At 47.7% G+C, this 21,862-nt stretch overlaps 1 protein-coding gene across 4 annotated transcripts in view; it reads left to right on the top strand.

Annotated features, from left to right (window-relative positions):
* DAB1 (DAB adaptor protein 1) overlaps nucleotides 1-21,862 on the top strand; it is a 1,136,100-nt gene that overhangs the window by 1,062,896 nt on the left and 51,342 nt on the right. For all 4 annotated transcript variants that reach the window (XM_059374891.1, XM_059374888.1, XM_059374892.1 and 1 more), the window contains 5 exons: nucleotides 1,699-1,830; nucleotides 2,475-2,594; nucleotides 3,097-3,135; nucleotides 4,604-4,669; nucleotides 11,101-11,160. In XM_059374891.1, coding sequence (XP_059230874.1) covers nucleotides 1,699-1,830; nucleotides 2,475-2,594; nucleotides 3,097-3,135; nucleotides 4,604-4,669; nucleotides 11,101-11,160 — 417 coding nt within the window. The remainder of the gene's footprint in view (nucleotides 1-1,698; nucleotides 1,831-2,474; nucleotides 2,595-3,096; nucleotides 3,136-4,603; nucleotides 4,670-11,100; nucleotides 11,161-21,862) is intronic.

The following is a 21,862-nucleotide window of genomic DNA, read 5'->3' as shown; positions in this document are numbered from 1 at the left end:
CGGAGAGGTACAGTGAGTGCCTTCTTTTCACAAAGTGGCTAGAATTCAAGCCTTGTAATACCTAATATAATAATAATAATAATAAAAAGACCCCTTATATAAGGACTTGAAGCACATCATAAAATACCCAGCTGCTGATGTAAGCCTATACACAGGGTATTATTTACTGAAAATTGCTTTAAGAAGGTTTAATGCAGGAAGATGGTCACAAAGATGGTCATCACCAAGGATGGGCAGCATTATTTGTGGAGGCTTTGGCCATAAAGGTGGGAAGGTCGGTTTCAGAAGGTTTCCGAATTACTGGTCAACTACCCCAATTTACTCTTGAGTCCGCAGCTATGGGTCAAACACAGCACAAGGTTCGAGGATGACAGAGTTGAGGAAGATGATGTCTGATGGGGAAGACAGATAAGGAATCAGGCAAATCTATCAGAGAAGGAAGGTTTTTCAAAGCAAGATTATGGGGAGCTATGTGTGAGGAATCGGTTAGGAATTTGGGCATCAGTAGAGACTGAAGTTCTTTTTTTTTTTTTTTTTTTTTTTAAGATTTTATTTATTTGTTTGACAGAAACACAGCGAGAGAGGGAACGCAAGCAGGGAAGTGGGAAGAGCAGGTCTCTCGCTGAACAGGGAGCCGCCCCCCACATCAAGTCCCAACATGGGGCTCAATCCCAGGACCCTGAGATCATGACCTGAGCCTAAGGCAGACGCTTAACGACTGAGCCACCCAGGTGCCTCAAGACTGAAGTCCTATGGAATTATATATTATTTCTGCAGGGAGAGGGAGAGCAGACCTTGTTCAGGGGAGGTTTTGCAGAGGTGATGCTATTCAGATGTCCTTTTTTAAAGATTTTTATTTATTTATTTGAGAGACACAGAGAGAAAGAGGTGAGCAGAGGGAGAAGGAGAAGCAGATGCCCCAGCTGAGCTGGGAGCCCCAGGCAAGGCTCAATCCCAGGACCCTGGGATCACCACCTGAGCCAAAGACACCCGCTTAAACCACTGAGCCACCCGGGTGCCCCTCAAATACCCTTTCAGAAAGGACCAGGATTCAAGTGAATGGATGGAAGAACTGGCATTGCCCACAGAGCAGCCAGCCCCTGAGAAGTCTCAGAATGAAGGGAGTCCACCTGTAGCCCAGATGGTGACTCTGTATAAGACAGAAAAAGGTGTTCGTTCCTCAAGATACTCTGTTACCATCTCTCAACTAAGGGTTGCACCCGTAGGCATTGGCGGTCCCGTGACTTTATACGCCCTCCCCTCCCCCACCCTACCCCCACTGCACTCTCTGCACAGGGCACTCCTCTTGTACCACATGCGGAGGTCCTGGTGCGGGAGTGTATTACATGTCCCGCCCGAGCTCCGACTGGGCTGTGTCCTGAAGCCAGCTGCAGCGGGGGGCCTGCCCCGCCAAATTGCGACGAGACCGGCCCCAGCAAGCCGGGAGGGAGCCACAGCCACAGACGCGCCTTCAGCGTATGAGCAGTCCTGTTTATCTCTCTGGTCACGGCACTGAGACCATGGAGGGAAGCCTCCATCTCTCAAGGGCAGGCGCGGCTCTTTTTCCTTCCATCTGGACCCAACAGCTTTCCCAAAGCCCTTCGGGCCTGTTCACACGTAGCAGAAACACATATCTTATTGATCAACAGCTCGGAGGGAAAGTCCCGTGAAATATGCTCTTCCTTTTGTCTCCGACAGGCCCTTCAGCATCATCATGCTGTTCATGAAATTTCCTACATCGCAAAGGACATCACAGATCACCGGGCCTTTGGATACGTCTGCGGGAAGGAAGGGAATCACAGATTTGTTGCCATAAAAACAGCCCAGGCGGTGAGTATCCCCATCCGAGGAGGGCGCCTCTCCTCGTGGCTGTAGGGGACGGCGTGTCCGGTCATGCTGTGGGTCTTTGAAGGCTGCCTCTGATGTAGGACGAGGCCATGCTGATGCTCAGGCTCCCATCTCCAGAGCATAAATAGCCTCAGAGCAAGGAAACGGCGGGCTCAGGCCCCAACCGGTCTTCTTGTTGTTTTCCTAATGTGTATTTCGTAATGACTAATTATTTCCCTTTCTGACGAAGCTGGATGGAGGCACCACTGTACAAATAAGTTTCCTTGTGTTCATAGCCTCGTTTAAAAAGAAAATAAGAGAAAACAAATAGCTGTTTTGCATAAGGCCTACCCTAATTTTATTGTATGAGAAATTACTAATAAATAAAAGCAATGCCTTTTATGCTTATGATTATTATGAATTTGCAAATATAATTAGTTGAAGAAATGAACTTTAGCCTAGATGCAATTTGCTAAACCAATATAAACAAGGTAGAATTAATTAAAGATGGAATGCTTTCAGTTTAATAGGAATAGGAAGGGCTGCGGGTTATAGCAGGCAAAAAAAAAAAAAAAAAAAACAGGCCACTCAGGCTCAGGACTGTTCCCTTACTCATGTGCTTCACCCCCCACCCCCTTTTACTCCAGGCTGAACCTGTTATTCTGGACTTGAGAGATCTCTTTCAACTTATTTATGAATTGAAGCAAAGAGAAGAGTTGGAAAAAAAGGCACAAAAGGATAAGCAGTGCGAGCAAGCTGTGTATCAGGTATACCTGTGAATTTATCGGCGTGCCAGAGAAGACTGGGCCTTAAAATAAACAGATGTGAAAACTGACAGTCAGGGCTTGTCCTCCTGCTGCCAAGGAGAAATAAACAAAGATGAAAGGTTCCCGTGTAAATTACAGGCCCCGAAAGCAAGCCGTTAGAGATGATCTTTTATTCTCTGAAATTCTGGACATGCGCGCGCGAGTGAAATTTTGAATTCCGAGGAAGATTTCGGGGCGGGCAGGGGGTGGTGGAGGGAAGAGAAGAGACACAATTGCTTTTTTTTTTTTTTTTTTTTTTTTTGCTGTTGTTAAGAGTGGGGGTAGGGTGGCTGCAAGGGTTTTCATTTTTCCTCTGGGTTGTTTTCTACCTGAAATGACCCAGCAGCCTCTCCTCCCCAGAGCTGGTTTCTCGACTGTCCTGTAATTTCTGAATGCAATCTCATACCTCTCCCTTTATTTATATCCTCTGCTTTTCAACCTCCCTTGTCTCACTCTGCTGTAGACAATTTTGGAAGAGGATGTTGAAGATCCTGTATACCAGGTAATTTCTGAAAACCATCGGTGATTTTAGGATCAGGAGTGGCCAGGCCCGTGTTACAGACAGTTGGTCAGAGCCCTAAAGAGCACCCTGACCGCAGAGCCTGGAGAGGGACCAAGACTAGTTTCAAGGCTGAGGGCTGCTAACCCCTCGGGGGGTGGATTTCTATAGAAAATGAACAGAAGTTTCATTGGCCTCAGTTACATGGGATCTGGAGTTGCGCTTCTCCCTTCTTAACCCTGTATTGGCCCCCTCCACAATCTATAAATATTTGATCCCAGAGCTGGATGTTTTCAGGAGTCTCCTGAATATTCCAAGGTCATGAGGAGGCTTCTCTGAGTTAGGAACCGGGGCTGGGGACTGAGTTTTGGCGACTTTGGGATACAAGAGCAAAGGGCAGTTTGTATGTTTTGGGAAGGCTGTGGGGGTAAGTCTCGGGCCCCTCATGATGATGTTGGGAGGAGGGTAAGGGCGATCATAGAGACAGCCCAGCCCGCAGTTTTCCCTGAACTCTGCAAGGTTGCCACCCAGTGGGGCTGGAGAGATGACTTGTCTAGGATCCAAGTATGTGCTCTGTATAAACAGATGTAGAAAGAAGGGGAGAGGAGGCCTCCCACCACCAACCCCAGCCGCTCCCCCCACCCCCGCCTCATGCTTGTTCCCAAGGAGAGAAAGGAGCCAATAAATGGAATTGTTGGACGTAAAACCCTGAACTTGTATTTCTAACTGGACATACCTGGGTTATATGAAGTAGGAGTATCTAGCCCAAGTGGCTTTTAACAAAAGCCAAAGATGTACTTAACAGCATGGCCTCAAGCTAGAACGCTGAGGGCAAGGATTTGTCTAGAATATGAGCTTGGCCCCTGCTAACGGACAGCACAGAGAATGAAGAATATCGCCCTGTTTGAAATGGCTCAGTCCTTTAGAGTCTAAAACACGCACAGGGGAAAAAAATCAACACTGATTTTCAATACTTAAAACTAAGGATGTAAAATCAGGTGATATATATGGAATGGGGAGATTTGGGGTTTCTAAGTACTTAAGGGCTGAGTTAGGGTGTTGGTCTTGAGGGAAGAAAAGGGAAGCAATCACTGTAACCCAGATTATGAAGCTGGGCCCCCAGATGTTCCTAGGAGACGTCATTTGCACTCAGCAGTGCAGCGCACACAGACATTACTGAGATCCAGTGTCACTGAAGAAAGAGGCCACATCTCCAGAAAGATACGCAGGGGTCCCACGCCTTCGCTGCTGCTTGACTGGCCCTCAGACCCTTGCTGTCTTCCTTAGCAAAGGCAGGAGCGTGCAAAGCACGTGCCTCGTTTTCAGGGATCTGCTTGCCCCTGGAAGGTGTGTTCTGTTGTGACTGTTTCTTTAATGCTCACTGTGATTTGTATCCTGAATTCCAAATGCTTTTTTTTTTCCCTCTCTCTTCTTCCTGTCTGACCTTTCCTCTCTGGCCGATCCGTAATAGTACATTGTGTTTGAGGCTGGACACGAGCCAATCCGTGATCCTGAAACGGAAGAAAACATTTATCAGGTATAAATTCACTCCTCTCTCCTTCCATTGCACCACTGCCTCCGGCTGTTGCACGGAGGGGTCCGCAGAACCCGGGGCGCTGCCCCCATAGGGTCACTCCGTGTCCTCAGTCATCCAGGCTTGGCCAAATACCTTCCTCTGAGTTGGCTTTTACAGATTGACCAGTACTTTCTACACCTTGCTGTGGAAATGTTCAACGGCCCATTGAGTGCAGGGTTCTGATTGCGAATGGGTCTTCACTATTTTCAGTAGACTCCAGAATCAAACATTTCCACTGGAATAAAGTAATCCACTGGAGGGTCGCTGATAAAGGAGGGTCCTTCATTTCTCCAAAAAAGGTGCACATCAAATTTCTTTAAAAATCCAACTGCACTTCTGAAAATCAAGGACAAATTCAAACACGCTGTTGCAAAACAGCACTGGGAATATTAACCGAATAAAAGAAAAGTACAGCTCAAGGTTTTACCCCTCCTAAAGGGAAGGTAAATTAAAATTCTTAAATGTCTGCTCGTGGGAAGAGCACTGCACATACTTTGTGATTCATTTGGTTCGGACAAACATGCTATATAAAGTAGGGTATTTAATCCCACTTTTACAAGGGGAAACTGAGACTCAGAGATGTTGAATAGCTTCCCGGGGGCTGCCTAGCTACATAGAGCTGAGATCAGACCCAGTGTGAGTGAAGGCAAAACTCACACGTCCTCCCCCATGCCTTTCCATCAAAGAGTTTGAGAAATTGCACCATAGAAACACATCAAACAAATATGACAGCATCCAATTTTTCACTAATTAGGATTTTAGCCTTAATTTGAAATATAAACATTATGAAGGAAGGAAAAAATTTAATGTATTTAATAAGTGATTTTAATTTTCTTAATTTACTCAGTTGTGTGGTCTGCTTTTCTGCCTTGGGCATGCATTACTTGTGTAATAAAAGTAAGACAGATTTTCAGTTTCTGTCTAATGCACAGAATTCTAAACGACCAAAGTATCATATCAGCTCTGCCGACAGCTCGGTTTAAGCCGGTGCTGTAGAATAATAATCGAAGTTCTTCTCTCCACTGGGTCTGTCTGGATTGGATGCAAGTGGGAGGTTGTGGCTCTGTTTAAAATCATCGCTCACGAAGTTTCCGATCTTTACACAGAGGACTTGCATATTTGTTCTTGGTGTCAGATTTTAAATTACTACAATCTCGTGGTGTCTGAATGTGGGGCCAAAGGAGCCATTAACCAGTCATCCTCTGAAGAAAAAATACCTTTTAAGACAAAATTAGGCTCTTCACTGCAGGGCTTCTGAATTCCGACTGAGCAGTAGTTGGCCGGGCTCCCGCTGTGCCCTGTCGGGGGTACTGTTAGGGGTGTGGGACATCCTGTGTGCAGGAAGGGCCGGTTTAGGCTGGCAGAGAGCTGGGCTCTGGTTCTGGCCGCTCACCAGCTACCTTTGGCTGCGTGATGGTGGGCAAGACACTTGCCCTCTCTGAGACTCCCTTCTCCCAGTGATAAGGTAGGGGAGTAATTTCTCCATAACCCATTCTTGACATGAGAAGGAAGCAAGACTGTGAGAAGGATGTACAGAAGAGACTCTGTTCTGGGTCACACGGTGTGTGGATTCAGGATCTTAGTCCAGGTACCAGCCCCGCCATTCATCCAGCTTGTCGAGTTCCTTTCCTTCTCTGAGCCTCAGTGTGCTCATCTGTAAAAGGAGCAGATAAGACCAAAGGGTCTCCTAGGCCCTTTGCTGCTTTTTGCAACTCGTGCCTCATCACAGGATGGTGATTCTTGAGAGATACACGCTGGCTTGCTTTACAGGGCAACATGATTCTTGGAGGTGGTGTGTGTGTGAGCGTGTGTATGTATGTGTGTGCGTGCACGCACGTGTGATGTATAGCTATTTAACGTTTTTTGAGTGTTGACGTCAGCCGGCTCTGTGAATGGGGTTTACATGCAATACCTAATCTCACAAGTGGCTTGAAATTCCCACCTTATAGCTAGAAGGGTGGGGCTCACATAGACAAGGTGTCTTGCCCAAGGTCACAGAGCTAAGAGGTGGCACCCTCAAGGCACAGCCAGGTCCCTCTGACCTTGGTAAATAGATAAATCCCGAGGTTCTTTTCAGCTCAGAATATCCATGATTGGATTCTGTGTAGGTTTTAAGTCACTATCTAAAAATCACACTTGTGTTTTAACAGCCCTGACCTCCGGATCTCCCCGTCTGCCCATCATGAGCAGGAAGGTACCATTTAAGGAAATGAATATTTTATCACCCTCTGTTCTCCTCGCTTGCTTTGCAGTCAGCTGAGCCCCAATTTGCTTAAGGAGAGATAAGCTCGTGGACCTGAAGATAAGGCTGGGCTTTTAAGGAGCTGTGATTAGGAGCCTGGCTCCTCTTTGTGTTCTAAGAAGCTAGAAGTATCCCATAGCTCTTCCTCCTGAGTAGATGGCCCTGTTTTCTTCTTCTTCAGCTTGGCCCAGGGGGTGTCTCAGATTTTCATCCGTTCCGTTTTCCCGGGAGGCAGACCTTATCACTGGGGTGGACGAGGCACCTGGGGCCTACTCCTTGAGCTGTTTTGTGGCCTTGGATGAAGTCCATCACTTCTGTATCTTGGGCTCCTGGGCTGTAAAATGAGGGATGCTATGTCATCTGCTTCTAGAAGTAACCTGAAGATATAAAACACTGGGTGCATAGTAGGTTCGGTGTAAATGTTCCCTTTGCTTCCTAAGAATGTCATCAGTATCCGACGTTCTTCAAGATGTCTCACGATGATGCAGTAAGTGCAGTAGAACCTGACTCGCCTGCCACCTCCTGTCAGAGAGCCTGGTGGAAAGTGGCCACCTCGCCTGGTTGCTACTTACAACTCCCGCATGAGGGAGGGAGAGACTCTTGAGGAAATGTAACCTCTCTTTGAGGATCAGTAGTCTCATTTCCCAAACCGGATTAAGAATAATAATGGTCTTCCTTTTTTGCGTGCATCAGAAAAAGTTATCCATCATCTTTTTAAAAACAACACAGAACCTTGAGGCACAAGGGTTTTTATGCCTCACTTAACGTTGACCCTTGCAGTCACTCAGGAGGATAAGAATAGCTACAATGACTATCGTTTTAAACCATAAGAAAATCAAGTCCTCCGATTCAAGGGCCGGGCCCAAGGCCAGAGCCTCCACTTCTAAACCCAGCATTCCGTAGCGAGTTCACAACTTCCTGTGCCAGCAAGACGGCAGCCTTCCACGCGGGCACTTTTCATGTTCTTTGGTTTGAAAAATCATTTTTAATCACCCGTGATGTATCAAGTATTGTTGTTTTAAGATGATGAGCCTCTGCTCTTACATCACTAACCCTTAAACTGCCTCTCTAACACTATTAGGATGTTACTGAGCCGAAAGCATCTTCCGTGCTTATGGTGGTTCCCGTATAACTTCCACAGTAATTCCACATCTGTTAACTCCTTCATTCAAATTGCAGTTCTGTACGGAGCACCTAGTGTGTGCCAGGCACGTAGAGATGGAATGGACCGTGGCATGGTCCCGACCCTCCGGGACTTTCTAGGCACCCCCTTGCATGCCTCTGACAGCTAGATGAGATGACTAAGGTTCAGAGAACAGAGGGACCCTCTCAGATCACACAGCCTGTGGCAGAGCCAGAATCAGGAACCAGCTCTCCCGCTTCCGTTTGGTTCAGAGCTGTCCTCACTCGCTCTGCAGTGTTGTGTTAGGAAATGGTCTACAGGCCGATGCGACCAGGCAGGCAGCGAGAAGAACAGGGACCAGGCTCTCTCTGGCATTCACCCCTCAGGCACTGCTGCTGGTGTTCTGCCCTTAGCACACGTCCCGTAAATGTTTGGTGCTTAAACATTGAGTAACCGGTATTTACCGATGGGGAAACAGCTAGCGAACTATCCGACCCGCCCTAGCTTAGAACTGCAGTGTGGTTTGACAGCTGCTGTATGAGATACAGCACATTTTATGCTCACGGGAGTAGCCCAATTTCTTTCCCACCTCCCCTGAATAAGACAAGCTCCATTCCATCGGGGGCCGTACCCAGCTTGTTCTCCATCACTGTCCCGGGCAATGCACAGAGCATGACGCATAATGGGCTCTTGGCCGCTTTGATTTTTTTAGTGGAAGATCGTACCAGAGGTTACAAAAGGTACAGAGGAAGGCTCCCACCAGGTATAGAGCCAGGCGAGGCTCCCAAGGCTCCCAAGAAGACATCCCAGCAGACATAAATCTTAACGGACAAACAGGCAGATTGATATCTCACCCATGGGAGAGCCGAGCAGCCGAGCTTTTTCAATTATGCACAGTTTGGGTTTATCCGTCCTGCCGCTTCTCCTCCGTTTGCAGGGATAATTGAGAGTCAGCCATGGTTCAGCTTGCTAAGTGCCCATAGTGAGCCGTGAATTACGGAGCACAGAAATGCTGTTCATTTAGCTCAGGAAAGGGTGAGCTAGTAAAAATACAAGTGTGGGCTGGTAATTTATTGGCCCTTGTTAGCAAGGACTCGGTAGGCATTCTTAGAGGATCCTGTTCAGATGGAGGCCCTTTATCAGGAGCAAAGAAACTATATTCTTCATTGGTGACCGGCGCGCTCAGGTTTGCAAGAACAGCTCAGAAAGTGCATCTCCGTGCTTCCTCGTTGTCTTCTTTTCTACAAGAATGTGCACAGCCTTCTGAGAGTATGGAAGTGACATCCCAGGAAAAGATGCCATCAGAACAGCTACAGGGATGGGGGACGGGTGTGGACAGGGGGTGAGATGCAGCTGTCTGTATGATGGAGTAGTAAAAAGGCAGAGCGACTCTGGCAGCCCTGATCACCTTCCGGCTTCCTTCTCCTCCTCTGCACCATGGGGGCAGTTGTCACCCTTACCCAACTGACTGGTCCCAAGGATCCCATGAGAATACGTATAAACACAAACATTCAGAACAATGCCTGGCATGCAGAAGGTACCCTGTCCTTCATGCCTTTAGTCATCAATGTCTCATCTGGCGGCCAGAAAGAGCTGGGTTTGAATCTCATCACTTAACTAGATTGCCAGCTTTGGACGGGTTTCCCTAACCTCTCTGAGCCTCTCTTTCTACTGTGTAAAGTGAAGATTCTGATACCAACTTCTTAGGATTATTATAAGGGTTTTAAATTGAGCTGATGAGAGTTCAGATAGAAAGGGGGACTCGAGGAAGGAGCCGAAATTCCTCCTTCTTCTCCTCAGTGGTAGAGTTGGCTGGTCCAAGCCTAAGAGATACTTTTTCTGTTTCCTCACTGTGGCCCACATTTCTGATGATACATTTACCCTGAAGACATTTACCCAATGCCTACTGAGCTGTAGTAGACCATGCCAGCTCTTAAGGAGCTCCTGATCTGATGAAAAGGGACACAGACTAGCAGACGGTTGTAAAGTCACTACAGGCTGAGGCTATAGGCCATTGGAGGTGTGAGCTGTGCCATGTTGGGAAGCACAGGTGATTGATTGCAAGCCAGAAGGTTTCGGTATAAAGCCCTTGATTGACTCATTAGAAAAGTATTCAACATATCTGTGGTTGTTGGTATTACAGAATACATTCTTAAACTTGCTTGAGGTGTCAGGAGTGAAAGAAGCTACCATCCTAACATTTCACAGGATTACAGCTCCCAATAGTTTATATTGACCTTCTCCTTTCTCCTTTGATCCCCACAATAACCCGCCCAAGAAGCGAAAACCACGAGCACCCATCTTATAACCGTGAATCCCAGAGAGCTAAGTAGCCTGCTCAGAGCGGTGCAGTTACCAAGTGGCCCAGTAGTGAGACCAGAAAGACAAGTCAGAGGAGAGAGGGAGGGAAGAAGATGTAGATACATTTTTAAAAGCAACTGAAATTTTCCGGGTTCTCGTCTTACACGTTTCATGCCACGGATGGCCCCTTTTCTTGGAAAAAACGTTTGTGACTATCACGTGGCTTATTTACGATCCCAGCAGAAGCCATTCTTGATACTGAGACCTTGATATTTGCCATATTTTAAATAACCTGGCTCTCCGTCTTTGCACCAAGCAACTTAAGCTCAGCCGCACACTCATTTTAATTGCTTTGCACGAGTCAGAGCGCCTCCCTGGGTCCCATTCCTGTCCTTGGTAAAACGAGGATTATTTCTGCTACCACGTGAGCCCTGGGGTTTCCGCAGCCCCCTGTTCTGTGATTCTGGGAGGAGCCCAGTGGCAGAGAGCCTCTGCAAACATTTATGAAGTGGTTCACACACTCCTCCCTCACACAGCTGTCCCCAGGAAAGGAGCCTGGCCTGTCCCTGCAATCCCAGCAGCCCCTTTGATTTGGGACCCTCGGGCCTCAGGGGCCATTCTCTTCCACACTCAGCCAGCTCGGAGTTGAAGTGGGGTTGCTTTGTTCTTCGAAAGTGGAATAAATCGCAAAGTGTTTTGACGATGTCAAATTTGATTTTTCCACAGGTTCCCACCAGCCAAAAGAAGGAAGGTGTTTATGATGTGCCAAAAAGTCAACCTGTAAGTGTAAGTACACCTTCTCTCTTCTGCCAGGTTCGCATAGCCTGCCTTCTTAAGGAACTGTGTCTACCAGCTAAGGAAAGGAACCCCTCTTCTGGATATAAGTGTCACAACGGGTAGAGCTCTGCCGGGGTCTCCATGCCAAGGACTGCTCAGTGAGTCGGAGAGAAGGAGGCATAAGGCAGAAACGGTGGGGCTGAGGAAGGGGGGCCAGTCTGGACCAGGGTCTGGCCCTATGAGTGGCAGTGAGTTGCATTGTGCAAACCACTATGTCTGAAGGCCTCAAGGTCTCGGGTGTGTGATGCCAAAAGTCTCCCACCAAAGACTTCATTATACCTGGTAAGATGGGGGCAGTGTCTTGATCCTGGGACGAGGGTCAGCCATCCAATTTGAAAGGGGTTGACCAGTCTCAGAGGGACAGAGAGGTGGCTAGGGCCTTTGTGGTGGATGTGGGTCCAACCAGTGGACAGACCACTATAAAAAAGGCCATGTATAGTGCAAAGAACACTCCGCTACCACTAGACCCCAGCAGCTGGAGGGACCTCTGTAAACAGGACGTCGCAAGCTCTGTGACACTGTGTCATGCCACTGCTAGGCCAGGCCTGTGGGTATGACCTCTGGTTGGCACTCAGAAGGTAGCTTCTGTCCACAACTTGGGAGCACCGGGAAACTTTTGCTCAGGGGGACGTGTGACTTGGCCATAGCCCTTGTGAAAAGAACTAGGGTATTTAGTTACTGTTGATCTCAGCTTAATAATGGATAGAAAAAGCACAGGCTGTGAAGACAGACCCTTAGAAGTTGCAGCTCTGACCCTCATAGGACAGTTGTGAGGCTGAATGATGCTATCTGGGACACTGGTTTTGGTCCTGGGCCCCACCCTGTGAGAGACATGAAAGGCACCCCTGCATGTTTCAAGATCAGATCGAGAGGGCAGTTTGAATCCCCATTCCCAGGGAGGCCGCAGAAGGACCTAGAAATGCTTGGCCTAGAGAAAAGAAACCGTAAACTTGGAGATGGGAGCACCAAGGGCCCCTGGATGGAAGGGGGAGGACGCTGTTCTGTGCTGGCTGGTTCATGGAACTGAGACCAGTGAGGGGTCCTACTAGAAGGCTGCCTTCAGCCTAGAGGGAGAATGACCTTCCTGAATGATGGGTCAGAGCTGTTAAGGGTAGAAATGCTGGCATATAAGGGAGTGAGCTCCCCATCACTGGAGCTGTGTGAGCAGAGGCTAGAAGATGACTTGTCAGAAAGACTACGGGGGGTTCACATGTGGAGTGGGTAGAGGGTGAAGACGAGCTCTGTTGTCCCTTCCAAACCCGAGCTGCTGTCCTCTCGAGTTGAAAGTCTTTCTGGGTTCCTACCCTCCCCTGTCCATTCCTTACCCACTATCTTGCAACTGCCATACCCCACCTAACTACTGCTTGCAGTGGTTAGATTTTGCGAAAAGGCATATCTGAATGCATGGCCTTCTCAAAAACTTGAGTCTACAATGTAGTAGAGAATGTGCACCACAATGCTGTTTGGAGAAAAAGCCGTGTTTCTCCTTGAGACCGTGTTTCTCCTTTTCAGACCTCCTTGTCACCTAGACACTGGTCTGTTTTCCATATTTCCATTTGGTTCAGCTCCCATCACACAGCTCCCCACAATTCAATTTGTGCCGGCCTAAATTGCCTCACTTGCCCCTAACAGGTTTAGATATACGAGGAAACATGCTCCATTTGCCGCCTTGGTTTTTGTGAATCTATTAACAGTCTGACCACACCATCTCCATGCTTAGCAGGTTTAAAAAAAAAAAAAAAAAAAAAAAAATGCAAGCTCCTTAGCCTGCCATACACAGTACTCTGATGCCGACCTCAGCCCGTACTTCTGGTCTACCTACGTCCTGACCACCCCCGCCCGACCCCGTCCTGCTCTTCTGCACTCTGCAGCCTCCTGAAGGAGCCACATCCCCCCCTAACATCTCAGCTTAGCTTCAGGCCCTGGGGGCTCAGGGAGACTTTCTGGTCTTCTGCCGTACCCAGTGTCAGCAGGTCACCCTCCCTCTGTGCCCCACTCCATATCATTCCTCTGTTTTAACAGCACTTAGCACACAGCGTTGAAACTCTGCTCCTTGCCCATCACTTCCAGGAGCTTCCCCAGGTCCCTGAACTACCAGAAGCAAGCCCAGGGCCCAGCACATAGAAGCTGGGCATGACACAGCCATGCTAGGAATGTTTCATAAACGTACAAACGACTCTGCCCTATAGAAGAAATTGATGAAAATCCTGCTTTCTTTTAAAGGGAATTAATTTCCTGTTTTTCTGACGCTGAAATAGGCATTAGGTAAAGATGCTAAGGTTTTTCTTGGGAACTATCTGGGCTGCCTGAGTGGCCTGCAGAAGCTCCCAGCCCTCTGTTCCCAACAGAGTCCTAGAAGCATCTGGGTGATTCTGGCTTTTCCATAAACAGTTTCCACATTTTTTTAAAGCTGAAGAGAGGTCGCAAGTTAAAAGCACCAGGGCAGGGGCTTGCATTTGGAATCCCAACTCCTGCTCTTACAACCTGTGGGACTTCTCATAAGTTCCCTTGTTTCTGTGCCTCATTATTCTCATCTACCAAAAAGAGTAACTGAACCCAACTTAATAAATGGTTTTGAGAAGATAGCGTATGTGTCGGAAACTTGACCCCACTTGCCTAAACTTCTTAGAGGTCCTTTAAATATCCTACATCCTTCCCTGTTCTGGGACCTTCCTGTCCTCCAGGCTTGCCTCTCTGGACCCGCCTCTCTAGTGAGTGTGTACTCCCTAGGATGCCTCTGTGCTCTGAATATCCCTGCTGTCAGCTTGCTGTTTGCTCCTTCGCTACCTGCTCCTTAGCCAGAAGCACAAGTAAACCACAGACAACCAAATTGTGCTTATTAAGCAGCTTCCGGGCTGTTTGGGGCCTTCCACAGGTTTCCCACAAGAAGGGAAATTGCCTTGTGGTCTGTTGCTCTAGATACCCCTGGGTTTCTTCTTCCTTGGGTCCAGGTCTGCCCAGAGCCGAGTAGGAGACTCACTATGAGGCAGTCACTGGGGCAAACCATGAATCAGCCCCAGATGAAATGGCCTGATCTTCAGCATCAGACCTGGGTATGCTCTCATTTGGGCCACCTACCAAGGGTCTTTGAGTATCGTTTTACATCTCTAAACCTCAGTGTCATCATCTGTAAAGAGAAAGTAGTGCCTGCCTTGTAGCTTTATTTGGAGGCTTTATGTAAAACCCTTAACGGGGGATATGGATTAGATTAAATGAGAACATTTCTGAGTGTTGCCCTTACAAGTAATGTGCCAGCAAAGCAGGGGATTGCGAGTGTGCGAGGTAGTAGCACACCTCCTCCGGGAAGCCTTCTTTGCCCCAGAGTAATAAACCACCGCCCACCCCACAGTGGGAGACCTCTCTGTTCCTCTTTGCCATGACCATGATCACAATGCATGGTTACTTTTTCTTAATGAATCCACATGAGCCATTGACTTTGATTTTCTTAAGGGCCTTGGGTTTGGGGTTAGTAACAGTACCTGCCTTAGAATGTTTGTTTAAGGACTGAATGAGCTGAAGGGTGTGAATCAGTACGGGGCTTGGTGCAGAGTAGGGATTAAACAGTGTGAGCTATTCTATTCTATTTGCTTCTCTTACTTTTCTTCATAGAAAAGGACAGGAATCACTTTTATTCAACACTCTCTCTAAAGTTACTCTTCTGGGGAGTTGGGATCTCTTTGAGCTTTTGATGGTAGACCCTTTCCCCATGAAAAAACAAAACAGAACCAAAAAACCCACACGTGTGCGCATGGAAACTTCTGTTGGCCATGGAGCCAATGGGATGTTTGACTGCAGCTCCAAAACGTCTGTCATAGAGCTTAGTCCCTGGCTCATTGTCACCTTCCGTGGTCAGAGATCCCCTCACCAAGTTGTGACGTTAGGTGTATTGCATGCTAGAGTCTGGCTCTGAAGTTAGAGTTCGTTGCTTTTCTTGTGGATCGTACCTACCTCAATGCTTCAAGGTATAGGACCGCAGTTTTGTCTTGATGAGCTGGGCTGCAGGTGCAGAGAAAAAGCCGATTCCCTCTCTTCGCTCTCCTCCCCCAGCTTCCTGTATCCATGCTCTAGTTTACCCCACCAGACCCCATTACTGTGGGGTGCTGAGCTGTACCTGCACTTTCCTTATTCCCCTTTCACACGTAATATGCTTGGATGCTTTTGTTGGCTCGTTTTGATCCAAACCTATCGTGCTCCCTTTTTCTAGCAGATTTGCTCTTAGGGTCCTGCTATGCCCCCCTCCACTCTTTCCTAGGACTCAGAACCAGGAGAAGGGTTATTCCCACTCACTCCCGCAAATACACATTTCCTCTCTGCCTAGTCAAGGCAGCTGGCAGATTTGCACACAGGCTTGTTTATGTTTGTTTGTTTGTTTGTTTGTTTATGCCTGGGTCTCTGAACTCCCGATAGCACAGATGCTGACTGATAGGGAGCGTTAGCCGGCTAGAGAGACAGGAAGGAGGTTTCACTTGGGCAGAGCCTTGAAGGATGAACAGGACATCGTAGGCCAAGTGCCTTCTGGGCATATCACTGAGGTCCTTGGGCTCCTGAGTTCCCACTGCCTCTACTTAGCAGCTCTTAGAACGGATGAATTTATCATCAATCTCCTCAAAGAAACAAGGGACATGAAGGCAGTCTTCCTTTCTGCCAGCTGATAATGCTGCTCATGTTCTTTAGACAAACATCCTGGCCTCTCTGGGGCTGTCAGGAATGTGCAGTTCTGAGTGCGGAGGAAGGTGTCTGCTAAGCTGTCCATTACCACATCCATTATTCAGTGCTTTTTGCACTCTGTTAGCCTTTGAACATGATTCTGGTTCTGCGGGGGGACCTCCAGTGGAACAGTGCATTCCCAGATTGCAGAAGTGCCTCTTTCAGACCCTGTTATGCCCCAACTCTGAACTTGGTTGAGACTTAACCTTCATGGTCAACTGTTTCAGTGACTCAGACCTAAACCGTAGCGTGCCTCGTGTCATTGTCACGTGAGAAACACCCAGCCCCTGTCTTCTCTCTTCCCCTCCTTCCCACTTCCTATAATATGCTTAAGGCTGAAAAAGAACCCTTTACCCCCTAATTGTCCAGTTTAAAACCCCATGTAGTTGTACTGAACATAAAAGGCTTTCTAATTATCAGTAATAACCAGTTAGTGGATTATAGCTGAACTTTCTTTGGCCTTCAAAAGAGAGACCTCCAAAGTTTGACACAGTGATAAACAGGAGGGACACACGTGTTGTCAAACTGATAAGCTACCATCAACATTCTTTTTTGTGGGGGGAGAAGTGGGGTGGAAACATGGATTCAGAAATTTGAAGGAATGATCGGACTCCCCCTGAGCTGCCTTCCTCACTTTGGGCGTGATCTGTGCCAATCACTTCAAGTTTCCGAGACTCATTTTTCTGTTCTGCAAAATAGAAATGACCACCATCCTCTACCAACATCTCAGGGCTTTTGTGAGACTCAGGAAGCAACATGAGAGCATTTTCTGTGAGGATGAGGGGTTGCTTTCGTGGACCCCAGGGGTGGAAAGATTGAGGGATAGTGTGTGTTAGTTGCCTCCAGTTGTTTTATAGGCTCTCCTAGGATTACAAGAAAGGCTCAAGTTTTATAACAAGAGAGAGCACATCTGGGCTCAACATAAGGAAAAAAAAAAAAATGAGACCATCTGAGCTGATTTTGGGGAGGACAGGACAGTTCTCAGAGTAGTGAGGTCCCTAGGAGCATTCCAGCAGCAGGTGAATGTTTCTGTAGGGTCCTCATGCTATGAAGTGAGTGCAGGAATGGATCTTAGAATTACGCATCTGTCTTCATATTCAGTTGCCGCCATGTTTATTGCATCTGGTATTTACCTCATCATCTTGCTCCCACTTTCTCAGCTGCCAAGCCAGATACCCCAGAGGCTCCATTCCCATCTCCATCCTCCTCTTCCTGGCTTTCATTGCACAGCAATAAGTGGTGGCATTGCCCTATGAAGCCACTGCTCTGGCTGGAAACAAGTTTACCAAGCATCGAAATCAAGGCACCACACTGAACAAGCATTAGACACAGAGTTGGTACTTAGAAGATTGGTTCCTCCTTTGTTTCCTTCTGGAGAGCTTGACATCTGCACTCTCCATCTGTCTGGTGTGTCTTGAAAAGGAGCCATGCTGGGAGAAACTGCTTAGAAACCGCCGTATCCGGATCTCCAGTCCAGGCCTCCCTTCATTCCCTTTCTCTGTGTCATAGCACCAGGCCACTGGGCGCGCATACTGAGAGTCTACGGGAGCTTGGCTGGGGAAAAAGCAGGTTGACTTTATGGAGCACGTGCTGTGAGCCACAGGTAGCCTGGACCGTGGTTCCAGCCTGTCTTCACAGCTGGGAGATCAGTTACACATACGGAAGCTGAGGCTTCCAGAGGTCACATCGCTCGCCCACAGTTACAAAGCTGGTAAGGGGCAGAGCCAGGAGATGAACCTTTCGTTGTTCCGACTCAGGCACCCACACAATTTCCACTAAAACCTATTGCCTTTAGGACTGAAGAAAATGCCAAGCTCCCATCTCCTCTTCCTCACTGTAGACAGAAATAGTACTCAGGCTGGTTTGTGACTTCTGTTATTCACTGCTGCTGAGGCCAGTCCCCGGAGAGGCTGTGAACACCCCTTTCCCCCTTTAAACCGAGTTCCATGAGGCATGCCTGTGTCTGACTCGTTCCAGACCCCTCACACTGCCTGTGCACTGTTTTCTTCATCCTGATGTTGAAAAAAATAATTGGGAACCCCAAAGAACAAATCCCAATGAAAGCTGCCTCCCTCTGAAAATCAGGGAGCTGCTCATTGGTCCTTTCCTTCCTCCCACCCGCAAAATGCCTGTGTTTCTATACAAGACCCCTGTCCCCCAACGATCAGTATCCAGTTGATTTTGCTTGCCCTAGATTTTTTAAAAAGCTATTTTATGTATTCATTTAATAGAGTGAGCAAGTGAGAGAGCAGAACCAGGGGGAGCAGCAGAGGGAGAGAGAGAAGCAGGCTTTCAGCTGAGCAGGGAGCCCCATGTGGGGCTCGATCCCAGGATCCTGGGATCATGACCTGAGCCGAAGGCTTAACCCGCTGAGCCACCCAGGCACCCCTTCCTTGCCCTAGATTTAATTTTGTTTCCCTGCTGCAAATGTAGGAAGAGTCAATCCATTGATGTGAAGCATTGCCGAAATTCTCTGGACAACTGTTCCTAACCACCCCCCACCCCTGCCCATCCCCATCTTTCATGGCAAATAAATTTTCATTCACAATTCAGCAGTTGGTTTTTCCTTTAGTTTGAAATCTGGATCAAGATGTTTCATAATTGAATTAAATCTAGTCTGAACATTTGTCAGTTTCACTTCCTCATTAAGCACCACATTGTAGAGAAATGATAATCGTCGGAATGCAGTTAACATAGATGTCACACAAGAGGAGGTCTTCCTGAGCTAGGGGAGAGGAACCTGAATCTGCATATTCCCACGAAGGAAAAAGAAGTTGGTCCCATCTCACGTTTCTCAGGCAGGCTTTCTTATTGCAACACTTAGCAAAACCATCCTGAGATAGAATCCAAAATTCCTAGAATCTCAGAGTTAAGGAGAATATGGAAAGCTGCTGGTTTAGCCTCCCCACCGGTGCAGGAATCCCTCCAGAACACTTGTGAGCACCAATGAACATGCCTGCCTCTGGCCTTGGCCCCGTGCCTGCAGTCCCAGACCTTCAGGATTTGTAATCCCACTGCCCAAGTGCTGAGGAGCTCTTTTCTGAGTTCCCTTACAACTTCTGTTCATTTATTGATTCCTTCATTCATCCTTTTGGCAGATACATACTAAGGACCTCCTACCTGCCAGAAAGTGTTCTACTCAGTAGAGATAGAGAGATGAATAAGGCTGGCTGCTCGAGAATCTTAATGGTCTCAGGAAGGGAGACTTATGCAAATAATTGCAACCGATGTAATCCAGGCGGTAAGAGGCCTTCCAGAAGATGCTATGGGAGCACAGTGGGGAGGCAGCACACTTTGCCAGAGGGAGTTCACAAGGTCTTCACCAAGGAGGTAGATAAAAGATGAGGGGAACTTGGCACTAGAGGAAGGTGAAACAGTATTCAGGAAGAAGGAGCTGAATGTTTAAAGGCACTGAAATGTGGGGAAACACACCATATCCCAGGGGCTGAGGAAGAGTGGGGTGGTGGGACCGCAGGATGCCTTCAAGGGAGCAGGAGACTACGTGCCAGGGGAACCCAGCGCCCATGAGAGAAGGGCCTGGAATGTGGTGCTCAGACACAGGGATTGGCTGGGAAGCCGCTAATGTTCTCAGGTGTGGAGTGGTGCTGTTGGAGTTGCGATTCTCACGGTCACTTTGGTGGCCTGCGGCAGGTGGCTTAAGCCCTTGGAGAGACTGTTAAGAAGCTAATGGGATTAACTCTGTGTATCTATCAGGATGAAGTCAGGAAAACAGCCCACAGGTGGTAATTTAATAGAGGGAATTTAATGTGGAGGACTTGTTACAAAGGTGTTAGAAGAGCTGCAGAGCCAAACAGAAGACAGTGGGGCAACCCAAATTAGTCAGAGTCAGAAGTTGCTACCATCCCCAGAGCTGGAAGGACAAAGAGAGGGGCCCAGGCTGCCAGCAGGCCCTGCAGCTGTTGAGGGAGCTGTCTAGCAGGAGCGGGGCCTTGGCCAGCCCAGAGGGATGAGACGTCTGGTGGAAACTGAAACCATGCACTTGACTCCACCCCTGCCAGAATCCCGCCTGAAGAGAGCCAGCAAGAAATTCAGTACTTCTCCCTTCCTCCCACCATCCAGCGTCCAACTACCATCTCCTGTTGGCCAAGTCTAAGAGGAAATAGGTTGGCAAGGGAGCTCAGGCAATGGAGAGGACAGGGACTAGGGCAGGAATGGGTCTGAGGGCAAAGAGATCAAGGGATAGACAAGTAAAGACTACTGTGGGTCTAGACTGAGGGTGAGAGCCTGCAGACCAGGAGAGGCATGGAGGAAGGGAGGTGTATAAATTTGAGCGAATGATGGGGTAGATCTGGAAAGATCTTGCTGATGTGGGGGGTGAGAGACACGTGATGTCTAAGCTACCTCCAAAGTGGCCAGCTTGGGGAGGTCATGAACCAGGCAATAGGGCCCAAACGCTGGGTCTCCTCTTCTCCGGCACTGTCATTTATATCCGTGCTGTTTTATGTCTGTAGGTTCTAGGAGTGTTTGTAAGGTCAGCCTTTCCATCCTCTGTCTTCACTTTCTTGCCAAAGACAGTACTCATCCCTTTCATCCCCCTCTCTGTTCTCGGTCCCTGACTTGCATTGTGGTGGTGTCACATTATCACTTAGAACGGTATTTGGCTCTTTCTTCACAGTTTGGAAAACCGGGCTGTCATGAATGGAATCAAGCAGGGTTGTCGACAGCTCGCTGTTAAATCATTCCTGAAACTTGTTTTCTACAAATGCAAATGTGGAAGGGGATAAGTGCTTGCATAAGCAGTCGCCTGGCATCCCGTTTGCTCAGTTGTGTGTTGGCAGTAATCATGTCTGGACAAAACAGGGATCGCTCCGTTGCTGGGTGCGGATACCTGCCACGGGGCCCCTAGAGGAATGGTCTTCAAGCTTTTAATAAAACCCCGGGACTTTTACTCAACTGAAATATCCCAGTAGCTTTATATTTAAACAGATCTAAGGGGAGTTGTGGCTGAAGCAGGGCTGGAGCCTCAAGGTCTACCCACCTGGAATCCTTTACTGAAGGACAGAAGCTTCTAGAAAGGAAGAGATCCAGAGAGAGGGTGATACGAAAACCACTGTCAAAAAAAATCCACTAGTTAATTCCATGGGTGGGAGAAATGGGGTGTTCAGAAGAAAAGATCCTTCATGTTCTTTTCCATTGGCGTCTGTTTTTCTGTAATTGAATTCGTGAACACAGACCACGAGCCTCCTCTTTGAGAGAGAGGAAAGCAGCAGAAAGAACACAAAATTTGAAGTTAATCAGAGCTTTATGCTTCTTAGCTGTACAATTAGGCAGAGTGCTTTATCTTTTGGATTGTTCTGAGTGACCATTAGCAACATGGGCAGAGCACATGGCAGTCAACTTGGAATTACAGTTTGAGGTGTGAGCCTTTCAGCCCTGCTACTTAGGCCTTACATTTTCCTTCCTCAATTACAAGTTGTATGAACCTGGATGGTCTGTTCACTCATAAAATGTGAGTACTGACTATGGTGCCTACCTCATAGAATTCTTCTGAGGACTGAATAAGGGGGTATATGTATAATATATAGATCAGCACCTGGCACATAGTAAGTACTCAATAAATGTTAGCCGTAATTATTATTATTATGAGCTATTATGGCCATGGGACTATACCAAGAGCTTCAAGGGACAGGAGGAGGAGTCAGACCCAGCCCAGTCACTAGGGTGCTTGTGGTCTATGGGTGGGAATAACTTTGATATATAAGGGAGGGGTGAGAATGCCTTTTTTTTTTTTAATCTTATGTTAGCATAAAGTATAACATTAGTTTTTGATGTAGTGTTCCAAGATTCATTGTTTACGTATAACACCCAGTGTTCCATACAATACATGCCCTTCTTAATAACCATGATTGGGCTATCCCATTCCCCCACCCCCTTCCCTCTAAAACCCTCAGTTTCTCATAGTCCGTAGTCTCTCATGGTTCAT

The sequence above is a fragment of the Mustela nigripes genome, chromosome 14 (genome assembly GCF_022355385.1).
Source record: "Mustela nigripes isolate SB6536 chromosome 14, MUSNIG.SB6536, whole genome shotgun sequence".
Taxonomy (NCBI): Eukaryota; Metazoa; Chordata; class Mammalia; order Carnivora; family Mustelidae; genus Mustela; species Mustela nigripes.
This window is presented reverse-complemented; position numbering and strand designations above follow the sequence as displayed.